Source organism: Aptenodytes patagonicus, chromosome Z (genome assembly GCF_965638725.1).
Source record: "Aptenodytes patagonicus chromosome Z, bAptPat1.pri.cur, whole genome shotgun sequence".
In the NCBI taxonomy this organism is placed as follows: domain Eukaryota; kingdom Metazoa; phylum Chordata; class Aves; order Sphenisciformes; family Spheniscidae; genus Aptenodytes; species Aptenodytes patagonicus.
The window spans coordinates 79,686,392-79,712,793 of record NC_134982.1 but is presented as its reverse complement, the minus strand read 5'-3'; the positions used below and the strand labels follow the sequence as shown (position 1 = coordinate 79,712,793).

General features: G+C 42.8%; 1 protein-coding gene across 2 annotated transcripts in view; it reads right to left on the bottom strand.

Moving 5' to 3' along the window:
* Window positions 1-26,402, bottom strand: part of PLPPR1 (phospholipid phosphatase related 1) — a 140,730-nt gene that overhangs the window by 32,914 nt on the left and 81,414 nt on the right. For both annotated transcript variants that reach the window (XM_076362838.1, XM_076362840.1), the window contains one exon: window positions 2,535-2,723. In XM_076362838.1, coding sequence (XP_076218953.1) covers window positions 2,535-2,723 — 189 coding nt within the window. The remainder of the gene's footprint in view (window positions 1-2,534; window positions 2,724-26,402) is intronic.

Below are 26,402 nucleotides of genomic sequence, written 5' to 3'. Positions count from 1 at the left end.
TTGTGGTTTTGTTTTTTTTTTTGAGACAGAGAGAATACAATCATCGCAGTATAAATAGAAATGGCTGCACTTGCTCCTTTCACTGAAATCCCTGGGAGATTCAACTGGATCAAACATCTCTTCCCAGACTGTGACGGTCTGAATGGCAGGCAGCACCCATTCGGGTACCAGGTGACAGCTGAGGATACTCACACTCTGAGTGGTCTGACCAGCAGTGCAATGCAAGGACAGTGTTTAGGGAGACTCTGAGCTCACTTTCTGTCTCATTTACTAGCTTTCTGTTAACGGTCATTGCCAAAACTGAGTCTGCAGAGTCAGCTACTAGCTGAAGCAGAAGTCTGAAATTAGCCTGCAAGGAGAGTAAAGTCTCTCAGCAAAAGATGGGAATGAGAAATAAAGTGAAATTACTCATATAAAAACATTGTGCTGAGCACCAGTCAGGAGGACAGAAAAAGATCCCTCTGACATATGCCCTAGTTGAAGATTAGCCCAATACTAATACATTAAATAATTAAATAATGTATTACTAATACAACACAATACAAATTATGCAAATAATTTATTAAATAGTGTATTAATACATACTCCATTAAAAATGGAAAGAAAAATGTTTTCCCACAAAAGTTTGATGTATTGTCTCCTTGAAGTTGTACACAGAGATCACAATGAAGCATGGTGCAGAGAGCCCTGTGCTGTCCCTGACCACATCTTCTCTAGATGAAGCAGTATAGCCAGTGTAACGACACAGCATAACCCAAGAAGCAGAGCTTACTAGCTTATATCCAGCACTGGATCCAATCATCTAGGGTGATTACTGTACTTCTGGACCCAGGCTAGCATCTCTGCACAGCCTGCATTGTATCAGATAGTCACACCAGATCCACACAGCACTAAACTGAAGGTCTCTGCACCCAAAAACTTTATTTGACATTCACTACAGTCTTTCATTCCTTGTCTTTAATATGGGCTATGGAAACTACAAAAACAGCATTGTTCATCTCCTGAAGAAGACTCCAATTCAGCTTTTCATAAGTAAGAGTAACTAGGAAAAACTTCTTGGGCCACTGAAAAGAAAGAAAATGCTGATCCAGTGGATCAAAACCTGAAAGGTTTGCAGCAAACTTTGCCAGAGCAAGGATTTAAACAGAAGATCCAAATAAAGAGCAACATTCTTACTACCAGTTGCCCACCCAATGCCATATTGCTGAATCAAGGGACAAACCTCCCACTAATTTTGTGGTTATGGCATCAAGGCAGAGTAGTGACACTCAATCTCCCCTTACAAACACTCCCTGTGGAAGTTACTTCCCTAAACAATGGCACTATGTTTATGTGGGGGAAGTCGGACAAATGGTTTTTTTTTTTTTCATTTGCAAATCATCTATCACTGCAGCACAAAGTAAAATGAAAGTCTTAACATTCAACTGAGTTTCAATACAGAAAGTAATACTATTACTGCAGAGGATTTTCATGAACTCATGATGTAATCCAATGCAAAATCCCTACACATTTTCAGAAAGTGTCCTGTACCAAAAACTATAGCCTCTTCTGCAGATCTCTTTCACATTTCTTATCATGTTCTGTGTTACACTGTTTCATGCATTAAAATTACTGCAGACCAAAACTTAAAATGGACTATGGTGCAGCATTCACCTTTCACAAGTAAATACATCATGCACAGCTTTAATCAACTTTCAAAAGGGATGCAAAGCAAAGTTAATATGAGAAAGACATATTAAAGATAAAGAAATAAAGAGAAAGAAATAAAGCAACAAAGTACATAAACACAGTCTGATAGGCATTTATCTATGTAATTACAAATGCAGCAAAGCTGGCTATTTGTGAAATTTGCAGCTTTCTGCACAGAAAATGGAGAAGGGCCAAAGTTTTGCTAATCAGTGACTGCAATCATCTGTTTGGAATTGTATGTACTCAGCTAATTGAATATTTTCATCTGCTCAGAACAGCTATGTTGCAGCTTTACTGGTTGGATAGTAAAAAAAATCGGGTAAAAAAAAGTTAAGTGGATGTGACTGCCAAAAATAAAGAGATTATAAACGAAAAGGAAATAGCATTCATACTTTTCTCTGTATTGAGCATCTTTCTGCTCATCTAAGCCTTTCAAAGCCCTTCAACAGTCCTTTTAATATAGCAGCAAATAATCCTGGATCTACTGCATGTCTGACCCAGGTTTTACTTCAGCTTTATCCTGTTTTCTTATTTCCAGTAATACATCACCTTTGCATTAGAGCCTCTCTCAAGCCCAGGCAATTCACAAGTAATCACTGAAGTGAGCAAGCTATTGTAAAAGGTTTAACAACCTCTACCCCTCAGTCTTGCACTGTGATTACCTCAGAATAATTACTTCTGGAGATAACTGATGAAAATCATATTAGGCTAAGGCAAAACAGAGGCCTGGCTAAGTGTAAATCAATTACAGTTGAAAAGAGAGCAGAGGGGACAAAGATATTACAGGACTATTGCGATTATTTATGGAGCAGTCGTGGAGAATTCAAATAATTTCTTATACTTACAATAGCTGTCGGAGTTGAAGCCAGCACACAGTAGAGCACAAGAGGTGAAATGAAGCTCTCATCCTCTGTTCCAGGGTATGGTTTCATCAAATTGCCATCCTGACAGAAGAAACCTTGGATATGCACCTGAAAAGTATCGGTGCACTCGAAGTAGTAGGCGAGCAGAACAGTCCCAGCCATGATGACAAGCTGAAAATAGAGCATGGTCACACAGAGATGTTAGTTGCCTTTTTAACAGATGCAGCTATGCCTCCGAGCTACCCTGGTCCTGCAGACCATCCTCCCTTTATCGTCACCCTGACAGCCCTTGCAATACTGGTGTGTGAGTGTGCGTGTTTCTGCGCGTCCGCTTTGCAACATCTGTTACATAAACCTTTTGGCAAACGACACTAATGAACATCTCAGATAGGAGTGGGTCTGTAACATGGCTTGTAGAGGGACGGGAGCTTTGATGGCTACTTTATCAAAGGGCATGTGAGTGTCAACGGCAGCAACGATCAATGAAAGCTAGCAGGATGAGGGGCAGTGCTGCAGGAACCAACAGTAGTGACAAGCTAAAACCTGTGCACAGCAGTAGGGAGCTGGAAAGGATTATCACAAAGGATAAAGGAAGCTAGAGCTAAAATGCTTCCCCGCTGCAGCTGTAAACCCATGCTGGGGAATGTACACCCTGCGCTAATCCAGAAGAGCCCTCTGTGTCCCAGATGAATTTTCATCCAGAGGGAAATCTGCCTCCTGCCACTCACGTTTCGTTGGAGCCGCTGCTTACGAGTACAGCTTTAGAAGTCTACCCAAGAAATCCGGACTCCCCAAACAACCGGTTGGGGCTAACTGTGCACTGCCTGGCTTCCCCACTCCATCACAACTGCTTTTGAAAAAGACTCTGGCTTGAGTCTGGATCTTCATCTTTATACATATAAACTGCAAGGAGCCTTTCTTGTCTTTTTTTTGGTAGTTTATTGCTGGCTAAATGGGCTGCTTGAAAAACCTCAGCTATCAAAATTTTTGTATATATCCACAGTTACTGCGCATGAGCTATTGTCAGTGTCTGTGTCAGCTTCCCACACTGCTTCAACAACACATCTCAAAACAATCTCACAAAGGTTGTCACTAATCTCACCTCGTGAAATTAAGCAGATATACTAATTCATCATTCTTGTTCCCTCTCTGCCAGACGGCAAAGGAAATCTCCCGTCACAATCCTCGTAACTTACAAAAATAGCAATATTGATTTGGAAATTACGACAGTTACAGGATCTGATTCAGAATCCTCTTTATAGAGACTAGTGCCTCTTGCCACTATTACAAGAGTTGTCACATATATGTTATCCTGCCACACCATAGAAAATAATAATAATGCAGAAAGTGAAATAACAAACTCCAAAGTGGCTTGTTTTCAGTATTTTGCCTCCAAGACTTTTGCATCAAAACTGTGTTGCTGTGAGATTATTGTAAGAATAGACCTTTAAAAAAAAAATTTGGCAAATCCATCTCAAAGATACACTTACAAGCTATCCATGCATTCCTCTGGCCTAACCTTGCACATAGGCTCTGACACACAAGACAGCCACTAAAGTCATTGTATATTTAAGTGAGTGTTGGACTAAAATTAGAAAAAAACATGAAATCAGAGAAATCACTGATGAAAGCAGAAGATCACAGAATCACAGAGTGGTTGAGGTTGGAAAGGGACCTCTGAAGGTCACCTGGTCCACCCCCCCTGCTCAAGTAGGGACACCTTGAGCCAGTTGCCCAGGACCATGTCCAGGTGGCTTTTGAGTATCTCCAAGGTGGGAGACTCCATAGCCTCCCTGAGCAACCTGTAAGATAGACTTAAGCAGGGCAAAGCGAAGCCGAAGTTGAGAGATTCTGTACCCTCCCCCATTTTTTACCTTCAAAATTAACAATATCATTTTGCAGCTAGATTTGAAACACCACAGATTAACCCCACCCCTGGAAAATACAGCCTGGATTGTTTAATGTTTTTAGCTCAACCAATTAGCTTTATGGATTCAAACATCAACTTCTGCTGATTACAGAATTATGGTACCAAGTGAAATTTATATAGACAAAGCACATAACCCCTTTTTAGAAGCTCAAGCAAGTAGGAATCAACATAATTATTTCCTCAAAAGATGCATATTCTCTCTTTCTCCCACCCTGATTTACAGTATGAATGTAATACATCAACGTAAAATGTTAATCAAGCATTTGTTTTCTCAAGATTTTGGCTTCCTTCTGATGATTCAGTAACTTTAAGATCCAGAACTTCGAAATCTACCACCCCACAATGAATTGCAGATATGCTAACCACGTACAGCCAGTAACAGGCAGCTGCTTTCTGCCGCTCCTTCCTGCTTACACTTCTCCTACGTCCTGCAGTGTCCATTGGAGACAGCTGGAACTGGCTGGAAACTCAAAAGATTTAGTCTGTGTACTTTTTCCTATGCAGTATCTACCTCTAAAGGTGTGTGAACACATGTATTCTCTCACATAATTTTATCTGGATCATATAATAGCTTTAGATGGCACTGCTAGAGTATTCAGTTTCTTAAATGTGCAGCTGAAAAAGTACTTACTTTTTTCAACTTTCATTGTTTATCCCGACACTTTCAAGACCCCATACCTACCCAAAAGGATTTTTTTTTAACAAACGTAAAGCAACATTCTGTTATTTGTGTATTCCCCAGAGACCTTTGCAGCATCCTAGTTAGTGGGATTCCCTATAAACAAACTGCTGTGGTTTAACCTCAGTCAGCAACTGAGCACCACGCAGCCGCTCGCTCGCTCCCCCCCAACCCCAGTGGGATGGGGGAGAGAATCGGAAGAGTAAAAGTGAGAAAACTCGTGGGTTGAGATAAAAACAGTTTAATAATTGAAATAGAATAAAATACTACTACTAGTAATAATAATAATAATAATTTACAAAGCAAGTGATGCACAGTGCAATTGCTCACCACCCGCCGACCGATGCCCAGCCAGTCCCCGAGCAGCGGCCCCCCCGGCCAGCTTTCCCCAGATTATGTACTGAGCATGACGGCACATGGTATGGAATGTCCCTTTGGCCAGTTTGGGTCAGCTGTCCTGGCTGTGCCCCCTCCCAGCTTCTTGTGCACCCCCAGCCTTCTCAGTCAGTAGAGCATGGGAAGCTGAAAAGTCCTTGACTAGTGTAAGCATTACCTAGCAACAACTAAAACATCGGTGCGTTTTCAACATTGTTCTCATCCTAAATCCAAAACACAGCACTGTACCAGCTACTAGGAAGAAAATTAACTCTATCCCTGCTGAAACCAGGACAGTATCCACCCCTTATTCTATACCATGTACGTCATGCACAGGTCCCCCACTTTCCAATACATTCCCATTAATCACCACCACTTTTCCTGGTTTTCTATATATATACACACAGATATCATTCCCTTAGTCTATGGGCCATCCCTCCAAAATGTTCGCTGAGTTCATTGAGTCCATGACTTTGGGCTCCATCTGTCGTCATAATCCTTCAGGGCAGGAAAGATGGAGATGGTATGTGGTGTTGGATTGTTTCATGTTGAAGTCAGTTCTGGTTCCATAATCACTGTGCTTTGCTCGGTTTCATCAAAGTTCATTCTTCACTAATCTGGGTGATTCTTATTGTAATATCATTGGTATGGCATATAATATTATGTAGCAATTAACATCACATAATTCAGATCATTGACTATTCTCACCCAAAATCAAATCCCCTTGAGGTACACATCGGACTTCCCCATCCTTCCACATTATCCACCAAGTGCACCCAGGTCCTTGAGCAAAAGCAATCCCACGGATGGGTTTGCCTTTGTCCGAGGCAGGAATAACCCAGACTGTCTTCCCCAGCATATTTTTTATGTGCACTACAGGGACTTTATTCATGTCTACAGTATGTAAAAGTTTTGACTGGGCAGGGCCAGCTCGATTGGCAGATCCCCTCGGGTGGACAAACCAGGTGGCTTTTGATAAATGTGTGTCCCAATGTTTGAACGTCCCGCCACCCATTGCTCTCCGTGTAGTCTTTAACAGTCCATTGTATCGTTCAATTTTCCCAGAGGCTGGTGCATGATAGAGGATGTGATACACCCATTCACTGTGCTCTTTGGCCCAGGTGTCTATGAGGTTGTTTCGGAAACGAGTCCCGTTGTCTGATTCAATTCTTTCTGGGGTGCCATGTCGCCACAGGACTTGCTTTTCAAGGCCCAGGATAGTGTTCCGGGCAGTGGCATGGGGCACGGGGTATGTTTCCAGCCATCCGGTGGTTGCCTCCACCATTGTAAGCACGTGGCGCTTGCCTTGGCGGGTTTGTGGGAGTGTGACATAATCGATCTGCCAGGCCTCCCCATAGTTATATTTCAGCCATTGTTCTCCATACCAGAGAGGCTTTAATCACTTTAACTGCTTGCTTGATTGCAGCGCATGTTTCCCATTCATGGATAACCTGTGCAGTGATGTCCATGGTCAAGTCCACCCCTCGATCACGAGCCCATCTGTATGTTGCATCTCTTCCTTGGTGACCTGAGGTGCCATGGGCCCACCGAGCTAGAAATAATTCACCCTTATGTTGCCAGTCCAGATCCACCTGAGCCACTTCAATCTTAGCAGCCTGATCCACCTGCTGGTTATTTTGATGGTCTTCAGTGGCCCGACTCTTGGGTACGTGAGCATCTACGTGACGGACTTTTACAACCACGTTCTCTACCCAGGCAGCAATATCTTGCCACAACATGGCAGCCCAGATGGGTTTGCCTCTGCGCTGCCAGTTGCTCTGCTTCCATTGCTGCAACCACCCCCACAGGGCATTTGCCACCATCCATCAGTCAGTATAGAGAGAGACCACTGGCCACCTTTCTCGGTCAGCAATGTCTAAAGCCAGCTGGATGGCCTTTACTTCTACAAATTGGCTCAATTCACCTTCTCCTTCAGCAGTTTCTACAACTTGTCGCATAGGACTCCATACAGCAGCTTTCCACCTCCGACGCTTTCCCACAATACGACAGGACCCATCAGTGAACAGGGCATATTGCTTCTCATTTTCTGGTAGTTCATTATACATTGGAGCCTCCTCAGCACGCATCACCTCCTCCTCTGGCGATATTCCAAAATCTTTGACTTCTGGCCAATCCATGATCACTTCCAGGATTCCTGGGCGACTGGGGTTTCCTATTCGAGCCCGTTGTGTGATCAGTGTGACCCACTTACTCCATGTAGCATCAGTTGCATGATGTGCACAGGGGACCCTCCCTTTGAACATCCAGCCCAGCACTGGCAGTCGGGGTGCCAGGAGGAGCTGTGCTTCAGTACCAATGACTGCCGAAGCAGCTCGAACCCCTTCATATGCTGCCAGTATCTCTTTTCCACTTGGAGTATAGCGGGCCTCGGATCCTCTGTATCCCCGACTCCAAAACCCTAGGGGTCGACCTCGAGTCTCCCCTGGTGCTTTCTGCCAGAGGCTCCAGGCAGGGCCATTCTCCCCTGCTGCGGCGTAGAGCACATTTTTTACATCTTGCCCTGCCCGGACTGGCCCCAGGGCTACTGCATGAACTATCTCCTCTTTAATTTGTTCAAAAGCTTGTCATTGCTCAGGGCCCCATTTGAAATCGTTCTTCTTCTGGATCACTTGATAGAGAGGGTTTACAATCAGACTGTAATTTGGAATATGCATCCTCCAAAAACCCACGACGCCTAAGAAAGCTTGTGTTTCCTTTTTGCTAGTTGGTGGAGACATGGCTGTTATTTTGTTGATCACAACCATTGGGATCTGACGATGTCCATCTTGCCATTTTATTCCTAAAAACTGGATCTCCTGTGCAGATCCCTTGACCTTACTTTGGTTTATGGCAAAACCGGCTTTCAGAAGGATTTGGACTATTTTCTTCCCTTTTTCAAAAACTTCTCCTGCTGTGTTGCCCCAGACGATGATGTCATCAATGTATTGCAGGTGTTCCGGCACCTCACCCTGTTCCAGTGCAGTCTGGATCAGTCCATGGCAAATGGTGGGGCTGTGTTTCCACCCCTGGGTCAGTCGATTCCAGGTGTATTGGACACCCCTCCATGTAAAAGCAAACTGTGGCCTGCACTCTGCTGCCAAAGAGATTGAGAAAAACATGTGGCATACCACTTGGCTGCCTTTGACTCCAGTTCGTATTGAAGTTCTAGCATGTCCGGCACAGCAGCACGCAACAGTGGCATGACTTCATTTAGGCCATGATAGTCTACTGTTAGTCTCCACTCTCCATTAGACTTTCGCACTGGCCATGTGGGACTGTTAAAGGGTGAGCGAGTCTTGCGGATCACTCCTTGGCTCTCCAGTCGACGAATCAGCTTATGGATGGGAATCGGGGAGTTTCTGTTGGTGTGATATTGCCGCCGGTGCACTGTTGTGGCAGCGATTGGCACCTGTTGGTCTTCGACCTTCAGCAACCCCACAACAGAGGGGTCCTCCAAGAGACCGGGCAAGGTAGACAGCTCTTTAATTTCCTCTGTCTCCAAGGCAGCTATACCAAAAGCCCACCAGTACCCTTTTGGGTCCTTGAAATACCCTCTCCTGAGGTAGTCTATGCCAAGGATGCACGGAGCATCTGGGCCAGTCACAATGGGGTGCTTCTGCCACCCATTCCCAGTTAGACTTACTTCGGCTTCCAATACAGTTAGCTGTTGGGATCCCCCCATCACTCCAGAAATACAGATGGGTTCTGCCCCTTTATAGCTTGATGGCATTAGGGTACACTGTGCACCGGTGTCTACTAGAGCCTTATACTTCTGTGGTTCCGATGTGCCAGGCCACCGAATCCACACAGTCCAGTAAACCCGGTTGTCCCTTTCCTCCACCTGGCTGGAGGCAGGGCTCCTCTAGTTCTGGTCATAGTATTTGTTACTTCTTGTAAATACAAGTCAGAAGTCTCTTCATTGAGATCAGAAGTAAAATCGGCCCTTCTACTCTGGGGAACTGCCCGCTGGAAACTGGAGCAGCAATTTTCCTGGATGAACCCCCTTTTGTGATTGTTTTTCCTTGCAAATCATGTGCCCGTGCCTCTAGGGCTGAGGTAGATTTTCCATCCCACTTCCTCATGTCCTCTCCGTGGTCACGCAGGTAAAACCACAGGATGCCCTGCGGTGTGTACTCTTTATGTCCTCTCTCTTGAGCAAAAGAACACTGACTCCTAATAGCCGAGATACTGGTCTGTACAGGTGGGGAGTACGACCTATCCTCTTCAAGTTGCTGGACCTCCCAGGACAGTTTCTCCACAGCCGAGATGAGGGAGGAAGAGAGACTTTCTTCGTATTGCCGGAGTTGGTCAGCCAAGTCATCCACTGTTTGTTCCTCTCCATCTTTCCAGGTCATCACTGCCAATGAGTTGGCATATGACGACAGTGCACTCCATACAAACTTCCACCACATGGGTCGTGTGCACTTGACTTCATCTGGATCTTTGGACAGCTGTTCGTTGTTCAGGTCACCATAAATCACCTCCAGCACAGCTAATTCCCTCAGGTACTGGATACCCCTCTCCATGGTGGTCCACTTGCCTGGCTGACATATAACATCTTCCTTGAAGGGATACCTTTCCTTCACGCTTGACAGGAGTTGCCTCCAGAGGCTGAGGACTCGTGTCCCTTTTCCAATCGCTTTGTCAATGCCCCCTTCCCTAGAAAGGGATCCCAGCTGCTTGGCTTCTTTAGCCTCTAATTCCAGGCTACTGGCCCCATTATCCCAGCATCAGAGCAGCCAGGTGACAGCATACTTTTTCCAAATGTTCTACTAATTTTTCAGGATTCTGCACTTGCTCAGGGGTGAAGTTCCAAGACACTGAGGGTGCCCATTGGCCTAGGTACTTGCCCATCCTATCCCACACACCCTGCCACTCATAACTATCCAGCCTTGGGGCAGATCTCTGGATGATATTCTTAAATTGCTTATTAACCTTAGACAAAACCAAAACAATATTCCCAAGAGATACCAATAGAAGTATCTTAACTACCCAAGGATGTTCAAGATACTGAAAAGTTACTGTAATGAAGGAAGAAACATCATAGAAGAAGGTAGTGACGCTGCCATTCTGTATTTCCTCCATAAAAAACCTCTCAAAGGAAGAACTATAATTGCTAATTGTCTCCACGAAGTGGTACCCGAAGTACAGTAATGGCTTCAGTACAAAGCTCAAATACCAGATTAAGCTCAAGGCCAGTGTTTTAATAACAAACCTCCCAGGTGTCCTGGTTTTGGCTGGGATAGAGTTAATTCTCTTCCTAGTAGCTGGTACAGTGCTGTGTTTTGGATTTAGGATGAGAATAATGTTGATAACACACTGATGTTTTAGTTGTCACTAAGCAGTGCTTACACTAGCCAAGGACTTTTCAGCTTCCCATGCTCTACCGACTGAGAAGGCTGGGGGTGCACAGGAAGCTGGGAGGGGGCACAGCCAGGACAGCTGACCCAAACTGGCCAAAGGGACATTCCATACCATGTGCCGTCATGCTCAGTACATAATCTGGGGAAAGCTGGCCGGGGGGGCCGCTGCTCGGGGACTGGCTGGGCATCGGTCGGCGGGTGGTGAGCAATTGCATTGTGCATCACTTGCTTTGTTTATTCTTATTCTTATTCTTATTCTTATTCTTATTCTTATTCTTATGATTTTATTCTATTTCAATTATTAAACTGTTTTTATCTCAACCCACGAGTTTTCTCACTTTTACTCTTCCGATTCTCTCCACCATCCTACCAGGGAGGGGGGAGCGAGCGAGCGGCTGCGTGGTGCTCAGTTGCTGACTGAGGTTAAACCACGACACCAGGCAAAACCATCACTAATCACTGCAGACCACAGCAAACTGCAAAAACCAACACTAATCTTTAACATGTACAGCAAAAAAAAAGAGCATGATGCAGGTCAGATAAACTAGTATCGAGAACAGATGAATCAATATTGTAACCTGCAACTGTTAACAGATATAAATTCCTTAACATGCTTTGGTTAATCTGTTACTACCTCAAACCCTTCGTGCCCCACGTTGGGTGCCAAAAAGGACTGTCGTGGTTTAACCTCAGTTGGCAACTGAGCACCACACAGCCGCTCGCTCACTCCCCCACCCCCGCTGGGATGGGAGAGAGAATCGGAAGAGCACAAGTGAGAAAACTCATGGGTTGAGATAAAAACAGTTTAATAATTGAAATAAAATAAAATACTACTACTAATAGTAATAATAATAATAATAATAATAATAATAATAATAATAATATACAAAGCAAGTGATGCACAGTGCAGTTGCTCACCACCCGCCGACCGATGCCCAGCCAGTCCCCAAGCAGCGGCCCCCCCGGCCAGCTTTCCCCCAGTCGATGTACTGAGCATGACGTCCCATGGTATGGAATGTCCCTTTGGCCAGTTTGGGTCAGCTGTCCTGGCTGTGCACTCTCCCAGCTTCTCGCTGGCAGGGCATGGGAAGCTGAAAAGTCCTTGACTAGTGTAAGCACTGCTTAGCAACAACTAAAACATTGGGGTGTTATCAACATTATTCTCATCCTAAATCCAGAACACAGCACTGTACCAGCTACTAGGAAGAAAATTAACCCTATCCCAGCCGAAACTAGGACACAAACACAGTCCTATAATTAAGGATTTAGAAGACCTGAATTTAACTCCTTGAGCAGCTACAGATTTCCTGATCAACCCTGGGCAACTCAGTTTTATAAATTAGCATCAGAGGAAGGCAATGACACTATCACTACTCTACCTGACATGCCCAGATGAATTTGTTAGAGATTACAGGATGCCTGGATATAGAGGTATTTAAGGTCTGTTCCAGCACCTCATATACCTAGGGCTGTCAGACGCAATCTGACCCACCATTCCTATCCCAAACATGCCCCCAGACATGCTTTAGGTTGCCAGCCCCAGTGAGCCCACACAGGGGAGAGAACAGGAGATGGTACTATATAGACAGCTGTTTTTTCGCCTGTTACTGGGAAAGGGAGAAAGCAGGTACTGAACTTATATCCTTCTTTGGGTGTCATATGGAAAAAAATGCTTTTCAAAAAATGTGGGTTTTTGATATGGGAGGAAAATTTCACTCATCCCAAATGTGCTCTCCAGCCAGTGGTTGCACAACTAACTTTGACCTTCCCAGTGCCAAATGCTGCCTCAGTGCTGCATGAAAACCTCTCCTGCATATAAAATACAGCTCTAGTCTGACCTATGTCAATACTGACCTACAACAACACAGGTACCTCAATAATAAACCCAATCCCGGTCGCACTTCAGTTTCTGTGTTTTGTTATTTTGAGAAGGAAAAAACATATTACCTGCAAAAAGAGATCTGAATTGTGAAAACATCAGGTCCCACAGGTGATGCCCACCATCGCAGGGAAAGAGCAACAGCAGACATCAGAAATTAGACCTCCAGCTCAACAGACCCTACCACAGTCCCATGATCACAAGGGATGATGTGAAGTACAGAAAGGACAGTCTAGCTATTACCATGATCGTGAGCAAAATTTTTGCTGCTCATACAGTCAGTGAAGACCTGACCACATCTGTGTGGCATGTTCCTGTGCCTCATGTTGAGTATTCACTGCTCTAAGCAGCTTCTCAGCAAAAGACAAACGGAAACATAAAGAACTTATTTTCTTTTTCCCTCCCTTTCTCTTTTTCCTTTCCTCTTTCCCTTCCACCTGGTGACTATTTCATATGTATTTATTGGCGCATGAGTGAGGTTTTTTGGTTTTTTTTGTGAAGGGGAAATTCAAATTGTAAGTGCTCAGCAGTGGTAATTTGTAACTGAGGAATGATCTGGCACAGAGGGCAAGAAGGCGCAGCTGCAAGAAGGGGTCAAACTGGCAGGAAGCAGGGATGCCAGAGACAGAAGGACTCCCTGCAAGGGAGTGAAGTTTCCCTTGGTGATGAGATAAGAAACAGCCACAGCGTCGTCTTGCGGTCATCCTGTAATGGGAGTGTTCAGGGGTCACCTCTGGGCAGCAGAGCTGGGCCAGGGGATGGACCCATGGCTGGGCTGAGGTGCCCCATGCAACCGCTCTTGGGAAGGGTGCTGGTGCAAGTGTATACAAGGAATCGGCTCCTGACGCATCTTTGCAGACTCCTTGTAGAAACGCTTATGGTGGTAGGACTTCGCACAATGTGCTGTTCATTAATTTTTTTCTTTATATTTAAGCACAAACGTGACTTCAATTAGCCTTGAGGGGTACCATAAAAATTCCCCAACATTTGTTTTGATTTACTGGTCACAGATGCCTTAATCAACTTCAGTCCCCTGACTTTTTTCAATTTCTAAAGCTAGGACCTAAAAAGACAAATGCACAAATCCCTGATTTTTGTAGCCACGACACGTAGCAGATGACAACTTTGCCTTTTCTCCCTATTTTCAGGTTTACAGTCATTGAAGGAAGCAATGAAGAAGAGCAGGTAGGCTGACAAGATAAAGCTACTAAATATCCAGTTACATAATTCAGAAAACGCAATGCAGTTTAACACTCACATTTTGCAGGGTTTATTTACTAATCCTTATCAACTCATTTCCTTGCGTTTACTTGGGAAAAGTTAAAAATGCTCAATAATTCAGTTTAGAAAAGCAGCCAATGAATGGAAGTGTCTACGGTGCCTAATGGCCTCCATTACCACAGTATTTAACCATGTCATAATCCTTAATATTTATCATCACTACTTCATTGTAAGATAAGAAAATGCTCTTATCACCATTTTACAGAGAGGGGACAAAAGCAGAGGAGATAAAATGACTGCCCTTAGGTCACAGTAGAGCCTCTGGCACAGCCAAGACTTACCTTTCTTCTGGACCAGATTTTTCTGGATTAGTCAATAATCTGCACATGAAAAAGCTCAATGATACATGCTTATGTCCTGATTCTGCAGAAGCTCATTCATGATAGTGGTAAGGAAACGCATCATGTATCTGATTCAGCCCCATTTCAAAACTCCTGCTTGATTTTAGATCAAGCTTGACAAGCTGGACTCAAACAATTGGTGTTTTTTCCTCAAAGCCAGCTATTTAAATGGATTAATTCTGTAGTATTTAACACATGTCCCTTGCCACACCATTAAATTCTGCACTGCTCTACAAGCCCACGCTGATTCTGTCCTTGCAGATAACACTGCACACCTTTGCTGCTCTTTAAGTTGTGGGAGTTCTCTGAAATCAAAAAATCACTTTCTTAAATGTCCAAGAAATATGAAGCAAGTGTTGCAATCTTCTTTAGGCAATTGGTAATTATTTGGTGCAGGTGCTAATCAGAAATTAGTGTAAGATTGTGTCCTGAGTATAAAGAGAATCTTCAAAGTAAGCAGTACAATTCAGTCACACTAATCCCAGGGCTACTGGGATACATCGAGAAGTCCTCCCCTTCACCTTAATACTGTGACAGCATAACTCAGAGACCACTGCACATCCAGAACAAAATTATCACAATACCAGGTAGTGGGACTGAAGCCCCAGACTGCTTACACTCTCCTCATTCACTGCAAAGCACTTCCCAGTTCCCTTAACAACAATTGGAAGATTCCCCCCCCCCCCTTTTTTTTTTACTGTTACCCACAGAGAAGAGGCCCCTGTTTTGCAAACAAGAAAGCAAGAGGCCAACTCCATTCAGGAAAGGGACACAAAGCTCTAAAAGACAGAGATTAATGGAAAATGACAATAGACACAGTAGGAGGCAGAGCTTTTTGATCAGCCTATATTGAAGACTCCCCAGAGTTCTTAATAGAGGAGCAAGAAATTGAGGGAGAAAAGGAAGAGGCTGTAAAAATTTCTCGTGTGCTCTCTAGCCATACAATCTCTGTCCTGTAAGACAGGCATAGAACCACTGCAAAAATCTCCTCTTGCTGTGTTTTGTCACTCATACAAATCATAATGCAAATCCATATGAATGAATTTGAAAACCCCAAGTACTGCTGGTGTTTATACATAAATAGGTAAATTCTTTTGGCTTATCAGCCTTCCCACATGCTACTGATAATGCATCTTACAATGCCTTTAATGTGTATGACTAATAATTGGAAAATTGTTCTTGCACACAAATGACAACATAAAAGACTACATTTTTATTCTTTCTGAAAGAAACCAAACCAGTATATTGCATGAGATGTTCCTCATGGTCAATGAGGATACCTATTGATACCCTTGCTCAGTTTGTTTCCAGCAAGCTTCAGTGGGGGGTTTCAGTTCATGTGCTGAAACTGTCACAATTTCATGAGCAGAGCACCAAAAACCTGCACGAGTGTTTTCAACTCTCAACACACATGCTGTGGCTCACAGTCCATCCATTTTAATCAGATTTCCACCTCCCCTTCTGAATAGTGACCAACTGTTATGCAAAGCCTGAAAATTTTTGGTGTGCTTTTTTGAGCTAGGTGATGAGAGCGTGACTCTTGGAATAGACACACTGGAGCATCCAACAGTCATAGCGTATGTGTATCATGAAAACAGACAGGTTAGCTACGTACAGGACTCCTAAGTTACTGCTGGAAGGAATTGTTAAGAGTGTGTCTTTGCTCTCTACTGGATAATATCAGAAATATTTAACTGTGCATCCCAGACTGTTTTGCCCAGGGGTGGGTCTGGGTCTTCCTCTGTGAAGGAAGCAAGGCTGTTTTTCTTTGGAGATGGGAACTCCAGTCTTGCTGTTGCAGCAGAGGGATGTTAGAAGCACAGCAAATTGGAAGAAATCACATGGATTGCTGAATTTCATGACCCACTTTTACCTTTCTAAAAGCAGATCAAGCCTCTACCCAGAAATCACTAAGGCTGTTTCCTGAAGTATCCTGATTAGCGTGAGGCCTCAGAAACTCATGCTGGTTCAGGGGTCAAGAATTTTTTTGTTAAGTGTTGTCTGTATTTATTTGTGGCCAGCTGATATCCACTTACTAAATCATCCTTCACCTCATACAGATTTCTTACCTGTAGTGTTTGTACCTGACATAAATAGAGAAAGAAAACATCTCATTAGTTATATTTTGTTTTCTTAAATAATCAAACTTCCTTCAAATACCGGCAGAAGAATTACAGACTCCTGGAAAATACTGGATTTGTATTACTACATGATAATTTTACTTAAAACAATTACTTTTATGAGCTTTTTCACAGTATGTCTCTGGGAATTTTTTCAGGACTCCTGAAATTGCCTATGCCAAAACCCCGACTCTAACTTCTTAAGAAGGGTCTACATTTTCATATTGTAGAGTGGTCAAGTGGTAAGGAAAACGTTAAACACCCTCTCAGACAAGCCTATCCTTACAAATAACAAAGAAGATGGAGACAACAGTTAATTAGAAGCCCATCTGATCCAGATGTGCTAGCAGCTAAAAGGCCTATTTTCACACTGAGGTGTGAGGGTACTAGGTACATATCTCCCATTAGCATTAATGGGAATTAGCAATGTGAATTCTTCAGGGATCAACAAAAGCCTCGGTCTCTGCAGCAGTTTGTTAAGCATCTGTTCTGTACCATTTTATCACAAATGACATGCCTTAAAAGGTTTAACCTTCACACTTCTGTAGCATACCCAGGTCTGTCGAAAGAGGAAGAGCATATCAGACAGTAAAGGCTCTTATAGTCTCTGACCGCAGTGAATTAATGTTTTTAATGGCTGGTAAGGATCTGGCCGACTGCGTAATCTTTTAGGTTGCCAAAGGATTGGATGCAGCAAATATAACCTACTTTTTGTTAAAATATTACCAAAAAAAGACAAAGCAGCTAGAGGAATGTGTAACGAACAAATACTTCACTTGGAGGCAGTGAGAAAAACAACCTATATTGGACTTCCACTTAACGGCAAAATAATTCCTAGTGAATAGTTTCATTATGCCAAATAACCATATATTTTACACTGTCAGAGTAAACGCGAAAGCCAATGATCTTTCTAAGCTGCCCCTCTTCAGAAGTGTTTTCTCTCCCTCACCTGATACAACTGACTTTGCAATCTGAAATCAGTTTTCCTAAGCAACTGCGGCACACAAAAGTCATGGTCTGTTCTGAAAGCAGCCAATTACAGGACATGGCTTTGCTACAGGAGTTTTTAAGTCCAGTCAGCATGGTGGCACAAGCTGGAAAGCAGCTTGGAGGGAGAGAGGGGTTATTAGCACACACGGGCTTTTGAAGCTGGGGCTGTGTAGAAATCAGAGCAGCCTCTGCAGAGCTTCTAACAAGTCCATTTCAAGAACTAATTGTATTATTTTACCATTTTAGTAATTAAGTTGGGACTAGGTATAGTTTATAAGGCTGAAGAAGACACTCTCAGACAAAAGAGGACTTTACATCTTCCTAAGGCACTTGTTTCAGGAAAAGAAGTTTTGTGAGAGTAGCATGGCCTCTAAAAATACTGACAGCTGGTTAAAAACTGTTTCAGCTTCTTTTTTATGTAACGGTCCTTGAAGAATTTCTATGTGCTACACTACAGAACCTTAGCATTACCTAAGAGCTCATCCATATAAAGAAGCCAGATTTCTCCAGCTCTAGCTGTTTAGTTACAGCAGTACAGTTCTCCTAATGGTAACAGAGACATAAAGGCGTAAAAATGCTGTAACCGGTACAACTTTTTCATATGTAGGAAATCAAATAAGTAACAGTATGAGGCACCTTGATTATCAGGTGTAACTCAATCCACTCTACACACTGCTCCAACTCTCTCAGTTTAAAGCAATGGTTTTCAGTCTTTTATTTTGTAGACCCTTATGTTTTACCAGTAACTCTTATGTAATAAATTTAAGCTTACTTTCTTTGACAGGTAATTGTGACGCATGGATCGATCACAGGCTGAAACTGTCAGCTTGAAGGGTGGAGGGACGCCTACCCACATGCTGTGCTGTGTATTATAACAGCGTAATATTTTTTATGTAGCCAAGGTCTGAGTATAAAAATGAACCAAGCCCAAAGCATCAGTGACAAACACCTTTGCATTTGCTCAGGTACCCAGGTAGGATAGGAATAATTGGAAATACTGGGTCCAGTTTGTTGGAAGCAGCGTTTGTTAGAAGACTGATGCAGAGCTGGTGGATTTCTGAACTCCAGTTGCACGGGTCTATTACAAGCTATAATCCTCTGGTACTCCTATTAACTAAAAAGACATTTTTCTCCTGGCATCTGTCTTTTCAAAGTTAATAATTCTCCATATCAACACAAAAATCTAAGCTGCATATGACCTCCGCTATTATTTTGGGTTTCCACTAGAGATGGATTTGCTTGTAATGGCTTTTGTTTCTGCCTCCTCCATTGATTCTTTTGGGATCTGTAAGAAGATGGGAGGAAGACCACCTTCATATCCACGGCACTCCTGGGCAGGCACCTGGCAAGGGCACCTCCTACACGTATTGCAACAGTAGATGGAAACATGGGCCATTCCAGGAGGAGTGAGAAGAGCTCAGAAAACATCCCCAACCTTCCAAGGGAACAATAATGACATGCCACGAACAAACTCGGTAGATCCTGGGCTACCTTCCCTCTCAGACTGCTGACAAGGATGCTAGAGCATGTTCTAACCTTTGGGACGATTCCTCTGACATCAACACTGAAAGTTGTGTAAGCTTGAGAGGAGATAAGGTGCCATATCAGATGAATGCATCACATGATACTACCCTGTCAAAAAAACCTCAGAGAGTCGACAAATTTTCCTAGATCCACTGAAATCTGACACCGACTTTATCAACTAAGGAAGATAACTGACATCAATAGCAGTTTGCCCTCCTTTATCCTACATACCCTACTTGCTCAGCACACTTCTCCTTTGTGATGGAGAAAATTCAAGAGATGAACATATCTCGTTTCAAATCCTGGGCTGTTGGCTGTCTACTACAGCAGAAAAGGGTGTGCAAGCATTTGCCATCTCATGCTGTGGTTGTCCAAGAACCACATACCTGCTTCTGACCAAATAGTGGATGAACAATTCTGTCCTATTGGGGTATTTTTTCCCCTTTTCTCACTTGTAATCTGTGACCATTGCCTTTGTAAGGAAAGAGCCCATTCATTCAAAGACTATTAAAAAATGCTTTTATAAACAACAAAGGAAAATTCTTTATAGATCTACCATGCTGTTTCCTGAGGATGCTGGTAATGGTGATGCTAACTTGCCTGCTTAAGAGCTTTAAGAGAAAAGAAAGCGTGTATGTTGTAGGTCTGATCGACTGCCCTCTTAGCTCATATGTCAAGCTAAGTGTGAAGTGGGAACTTCCCAACCAGTCCTGCCTTCCTCTTAATTCTTGGTGTTAGTGACTTGAGTACAAGAAGCTGTACACATTATGGAACTCAAGGTCTGTACTTTTAGCTATTTTGTAGCTGTTTAAACCACAGGCTAATGGATCGGATCCTGTACCAGATGCACAGAAGTTAGGGGTCAGATAGCATTCCTAGTTCTGTTTTCACGGTAAGGCTGTGACACCACTGAACAATGCTCCGCAGCCTCCTCTCACTGACAAAAATCAGTGCTTTAATGCTACAAAATTTGCTGGCCTTTCCCCACACACTCTTAACTTCCCAATACTGCAACACATGTGCAGAAGTGTACCATATGTATGACGCTGCTGTATGAAATGCCCACATGGCTATGAGCCACAACAGTCTTTCTCCCTTCACAATCTCTCTGAATTCCTGCTGAAAGGGAAAAATGCACGAATCTCTGCATTCATAAGGCAATATCTGTGCAAGCTATCGATGACTGGGAGCAGAGCTGGCTTGGGCAGGTATCAGTTTCCCTGCAGAATGCCTGATCTTTGCCTGGGACCCTGCACACAGGGAGGACAGGAGGGCACCAGAAGTGACTCTGTCCCACCCCTGCCCTGCTTTCACCCAGGGGTTTGTGGGCCTAATACTCTGCCTTGTAACAGCCTGACCCTGCTCTCGCTGCATTCATCGTACTCCTGACGAGCTGGGCTGCCATGAGACAGCCTCTTTACATGAGCTCTGCCTGTGAAAGGCTAAACTCACTCTTTGATGCTTGAAAGGGACAACACAGGTCTCCTCGCTCTCTTGAGAGGGAATGACCCGCAGGGGTGGATGTCCCTACAAGCATTAGGTGGCCAATGCCACGGACACTTGCATAAGATTTTATGTACCTCAGAGAGGCAGGGAGATGAATGGAGAAAGAGGAAAGATTCAGCAGCACAGGTGTTGGAAACTGGAGAAAACACAGTAGTGTGTTTTTAATCACTAACAGCAGAGGAAAAGCATTTCCCTTGTGGCTTGGAAATGAATCCCCAGCTCTCTTACGGAATCAGGTGATACCTGTGTTGCCATACGCAAGGCAGTCTCTGTAAAAATCAATACTAACGTTATCTTTTCTTTAGCTAGAAAATAGATAATAAATGTTGTGAAAAGGCCCATCATTTAGCTCCCCCTAGTATAACCCTGAATAGCAATACATCTGTTCAACCTCTTGCAATTTCTCTATTTTGGCAAGCTGTATTTCATTATAATAATCTGCTTTCTTTACAAAATTTTAAAGATTCCTTCTCTCCTTTAAGATTTAGTTCTTACACAGTCATGCTACATCACTTTGTCCCTTTTACTAAACAAACAGTAGAAAGGGTTCATATGTGACAATTATAAGGACTTTTTTGTTACTGCTTTTGTGACAGCACAGGCCTTGTTATGGAGCAGACTTAAAAGAAATGTGATTTATTTAAGATGAATCCAGTTATGATGAGATATAAGCTGGATTTTTTTTTTAATTTAAGGAAAGTAATGATGCACAGTACTATTAAATACTGAGCTTGATCCGAAGTAGATCTTTGAAGGCTTATCAGCAGGGGGCATTAATGAGACATTAAATTCCAAATGCCAGACTACCAAACAACCATGCAGTCTGTAGTGTTTTATGTTTTTAATATGTTTGGTTTCTCCCCTGTATTTTTCAGAGGATTATCTCATTTTTTAAAGTAGACCTGGAATTCCAGGCCATTTGCTGATAGTAGCAATTTGTTTAATAACCTATTGCGGGCTTCATCCTGATTTTAAAAACAAGTCTTTGTCCCTGTTTTATGTAGTTTAAAAGAGGAGAGGCTGATTTTATGACCAGTGAATTTGCAGCCAGCAATTTCGAAGGGGATTATCTCCAGCAGGAACAATAGGTGGGTTCAACACTCACGAAGGGTATTTGGTCATGAGCATCAGTTGCTCCCTGACATCAGATTGTGCACATTTGAGGAAATGACTGACAACACCCAACTTTCCTACACTTGCACTCTGACGGTAGCTACTGACTGGGAGAAGAGAAGCATTTCCAGGAGGCAATTTTTAAATAGCACCATTTTCCACTCAGAGTGCCCATTTCACTCTCCACTGACTCTGAGGGAAAAGTAACCACGCTGATAAATTAAATTATCAGTTATGAAGAATGAATCTAGGTGTTCATGTCAGTAGGATTTTATCTTGTGTTAGTTTTCCTAAACTAACAAACAACAGAAAGAATACACTATTTTTTCTAAACCTTACCAAAGGCAGTTCACAAAGGTACTCTGTCAGAAAGTCAATCCAGCAGTGAGCTGGTGACTGAAGGGGTCAAAATTAAAGCGGAAGAGATAACCAGTGCATTGGCTCTACTCCTTGGTCTTTTACTCAGGGTTGATCCTTACTCCTGGCACACTGTGATCTCGTTCTTACTTTGTTCACTGTTAGCATAAAAGCTACTGAATCTGGTTTGATCCTCCTGTATTAAAATCTATGTGTCATTTACAATAATCCACAGTATGTCCATATGTGTAGCATAAAGAGCCATTAATTTAAAATTTTGACAGGAATTACACTCCTTGGGCTAGCACTGCAAATTTTTTTCTTGACAATAAAAAGCTGGAAATTCAGCTAATGTTTTTAAACTAAAGCTGAGACTGTCACATTATTACCTGACTCCAGGAGTGGAATTTTTAAGAAAAATGAAGAATAGTTTTAAATATACGGTAACAGTGGGACTTTAAGCAACATTCAGATGACATGATCCACATGTGGACAATGATCCACATTAAGGATGTGGATCATTAAGGTGTTTGTCTGATACAGTAGCAAATTTCTCTCTAAAATGACTTAGGTCGTGCTTTCAGGTCCAGACCCTCTAGCTTTGGCTCCAGTATCTGGGACATCATGGTATGTCCCACACTTTTCTGTCTCTCACATACACATCCCGTAATTCACTTAACATATTTTCCTCAGGTACATGCAGCCTGCTGCATTTGTTATGGCAAAAACCAGTTATCCAATAGTAAAACAAAATGTGTTCCTCAAACAGCTGTAGTAATAAAGGCCTTCTGATCTTCCTGTCAAATTGGCGGCTACTTTCTCTGTGTGAAAATTAAGGCTCCTCTCTTAGCAAAACCTGATGCTTGTACTGTAATTTTCCTTTAAGACCCCAGAAACATGGAGTAATATTGGGTCTGATAGCCTTCCTGCTAAATGTCAGGATGAGATTTATAAAAGCAAGGAGAGAAGAGAATTAAACTTCCATCTCTCAAGAGGGAGAATGTATCAGATTTTTTTATTTTTACTTTTATTTTGTACATGAAGAACGTTATCACTATTACCAAGTGTTATTAAAACCTCCAAGCCTCAAGTATAGTATACATCTTCCGTCGAGCAGGTCCCATGAGGCTTTTCAGCAGGTGGCATTAATGCTCTATCCAGTTCCAGATGGCACACAGCCAGGAAACTGCTGCTTCCAGCACTTAACACCTTAAAATGATCAACAAACTATGGCAGAGAGTAATTTTCTTAGGAGAAAAAGGCTGTGTTAAAATGGCATCTGTCCTGAATGATTTTTTTTTAGCAACAGAAGCAGAGCATAGATATATTTTGACTACTCTGATATTAAATTAGAAGAAGCCAAGGGCATGTTTTGTTTTGTTTTCTTTTCATTTGATTCGCCCATCAAGGCATCTGCAGAATCAGCATTTTCAAATGAATCACTGAACTTTTTAGCGTTCAGGCATGTACCGGCACCAATACCTATGCAGCGCCCCAACAACAAGAATAGGCACTTTTTTTCAAAGCAGCCCTATACAGGTTTCCCCAAGTTTAAAGACTTGCTCTTGCAACTAAGAGAGAGAGAGAGAGGAAAGAGAGAGATATTAGGTGGCAGATACATATGACCACTTGGGGCTGAGTGAAAATGAGTTACACTCCAGGACTGGTTATCCTACATACCTAGGGCTTGCCCAAAACAAACAGTACAAAATCCTGGGATCATCTTCAGGACTTGTTAAGGGAGCTCTTACCAACTCCATGAAATCCAGCATCTAACACATTAGTAAAAACTTCTACGTTTCAAGCATCATACGACCAGCCACTGCTAGAAACAGGTGCTTTGGAAGAGCTTGTTCGGTTGGAAGACTTGCAACATTTGTCGCTGATTCTTCTAAGTGTGCCCTCAAAGAACTGTTGTCCACATTGTGCTTCAAAGGATTCAGGGTTTGCTCCTCTAAAAAATGACATTCTGTTCTAAAATACAATAGATCAACCTCTAGGACTGAGCCAGCCAAGGCTCTTCCCTCATAATCTATGTCCTATCCCAGTGTCCCAATGGAGGCCATGTTTTACGAGGCTTCAGTAGGTCCAGTATCTCAGCACTCACTATGCTAGACTGCTCCCTGGGGAAGGAGTCCAGGCACTGGGCATGTATCTGGAGAGCAGATCTTCCCCCAGTTATCTGCCTCATAATGCATTTCAGTCTGTCTCCCCAGAGCTTAGGGAAGATCTGACAATGAGTGTAATGCAAAGAGCATTCTGCAGTGCAATAAAGCCTAACAACACTCCTATGATTACAGGGATCAGCTACAGCAGCACAGGGACTCAGGTAATGCACAAGCACCCAAATGAGGTATACACTGGGGGGTAGACGGGATGGGACAGGACAGGACAGACAGTTGTCCTCTCCTGACATCTTCACACCATGCGAGATGTTTTTATGAAAGAGGTGCTTTGGTCATGAACAAGATATTGTATTCAGGAAAAGGTTGTCTGGATAAAGTTCTGCAGCTTGCTTTTCACTGGAGATTACTCTGGATCTACCTAATGGTCTGTTCCAGCCACAGAAATATCTGAATTCATGAAACTTGTTGGAATACTTAAATATTGCAATATAGCAAAATAATAAAAGTCTTGTAAAACTCAGAGCAACTCCAAAAAGTTTAATGACAATTTGGTGTTGAATTTGTCCTTCTAACTTGAAACAAGATGTGTTCGTCTGTGAAAGGGCTGTTTTGATTCTTCTTGACAGCAGTTCTTAACCTGGACTATACTGACATGAGTCATCCAGTGCACTAGAAATACTGCAAAATCTTGTCATAATTCATTATCTGCCTAATTTCAGTAACCAAAACACAAAATTGCAGCTTATTAAGTTTTGAAGTACCACAGTCATTCCATGCAAAATATGGATTTGATTGTGTGTTCCAGAAGTGTCCAATACAAGGACTGCCCTGGAAAGTTGAAATGCTGCCCTTGGCTAAAACAACTTCCAAGTTGCCATACAACCCTGAGAATGGTTCACTGGCTGATGGTATTTCACTGTACAAATGGCTCATAAAAGCTGTTAAATCCCTCATGCACTCTAAAGGCATTTTAATCCAACGACTATTTTCACTTATATAGAAGCTGTCAGGAAAATCTATTCCTCAAATGACAAGAAGCAACAGATCCTGACAAGACACAGGATTCTGGCACAACAGACTAATTTATCTTTTCAGTATGCTTTTCATTATTTCTCTGTAGTATCTTCATGCGGTATCTTTAACCAAAGCTGTTCACAGATGCAGAGGTGTATTTTGATTTCTGGTGTGTCCTTGTAGGTAGAAAAGCAAGCATCTTTCTGAAGATTGAAGGGACTGACAGTAGGAGAATCATATGAAAAGGAGAACTAGGATAAAGCACAATACAAAAGGAACAAAGATCTGAAGAAAGTGAAAACCAAACCACACCAAAACAAAATCCTTACTTTCCCTGTGCTTGTTTCAGACTGTGAACTTAAATGTTAACGATGACATTTCTAGCAACACATTTGAGGAACATTCAAGGGAAAACATAGTCAAGAGGGACTTTTGCCCACCCTGACTTCTAGACAAATGCTGAGGTGCACTATAGCAGAATAGCCTTCTACATAGTCGTACATACTCTACTCCCAATGAACAGTTGTTTATTCTTGTACACAGTGCACCCTTCTTTTCCTGACTATCATTTCCAGCCTGTTACTTGGAAGAAAGAAGATACCTTCTTGCGGACAGCTGCCATGGGGTCCATAGGCCATTGCCTCATCCACACATTACTCCTCCAGGAAGACCAAAGAAGCTACTAAAAAGTTCCCCATCAGGCTGACAGATCTAAAAGCTGCTGGGATCGTATCTGGCCAAAGGAAGGGGAAGCTGTTTTCCACTCCCCAGCACACCTGCCTTGCAGGCTCAGGGAAGCATTTCTACAGGAAGGGAAACCTTACAATAAAGTCATAGAGTAACTGTGCATGGTTAGGAAAAGCAGCTCGTCAGAGAGCCCATCCTCTCACCTTCCTCACACTGAGAATACTTTCCAAATCTGCTCTCTCCTCAGACATTTTTGCCCGTACTTGCTCTTTTGTTCTGGTCATCAATCTGCCTGTTAGGAAAGAATCTCAATCAGAAACCAATCCTGGCAGGTTCTTAAAAGATGTCGCTTTCAGCAATGCAAATGTGAGTAGAAAAGAAGCCTAACTCCAAAGCAAATCAGTACATATATCCACATTTATATTTTAGTGAACATTGCAGGTAGACTGGCAAGTTGGAGAGCTGTGAGGTTTTGTAGAACAGCAATAACTTCTATTTTGTTCTTAGACAGAACAGACCTATTGTTCTACAATTCTACAATATTTCTCAACCCAGAAAATCCGAT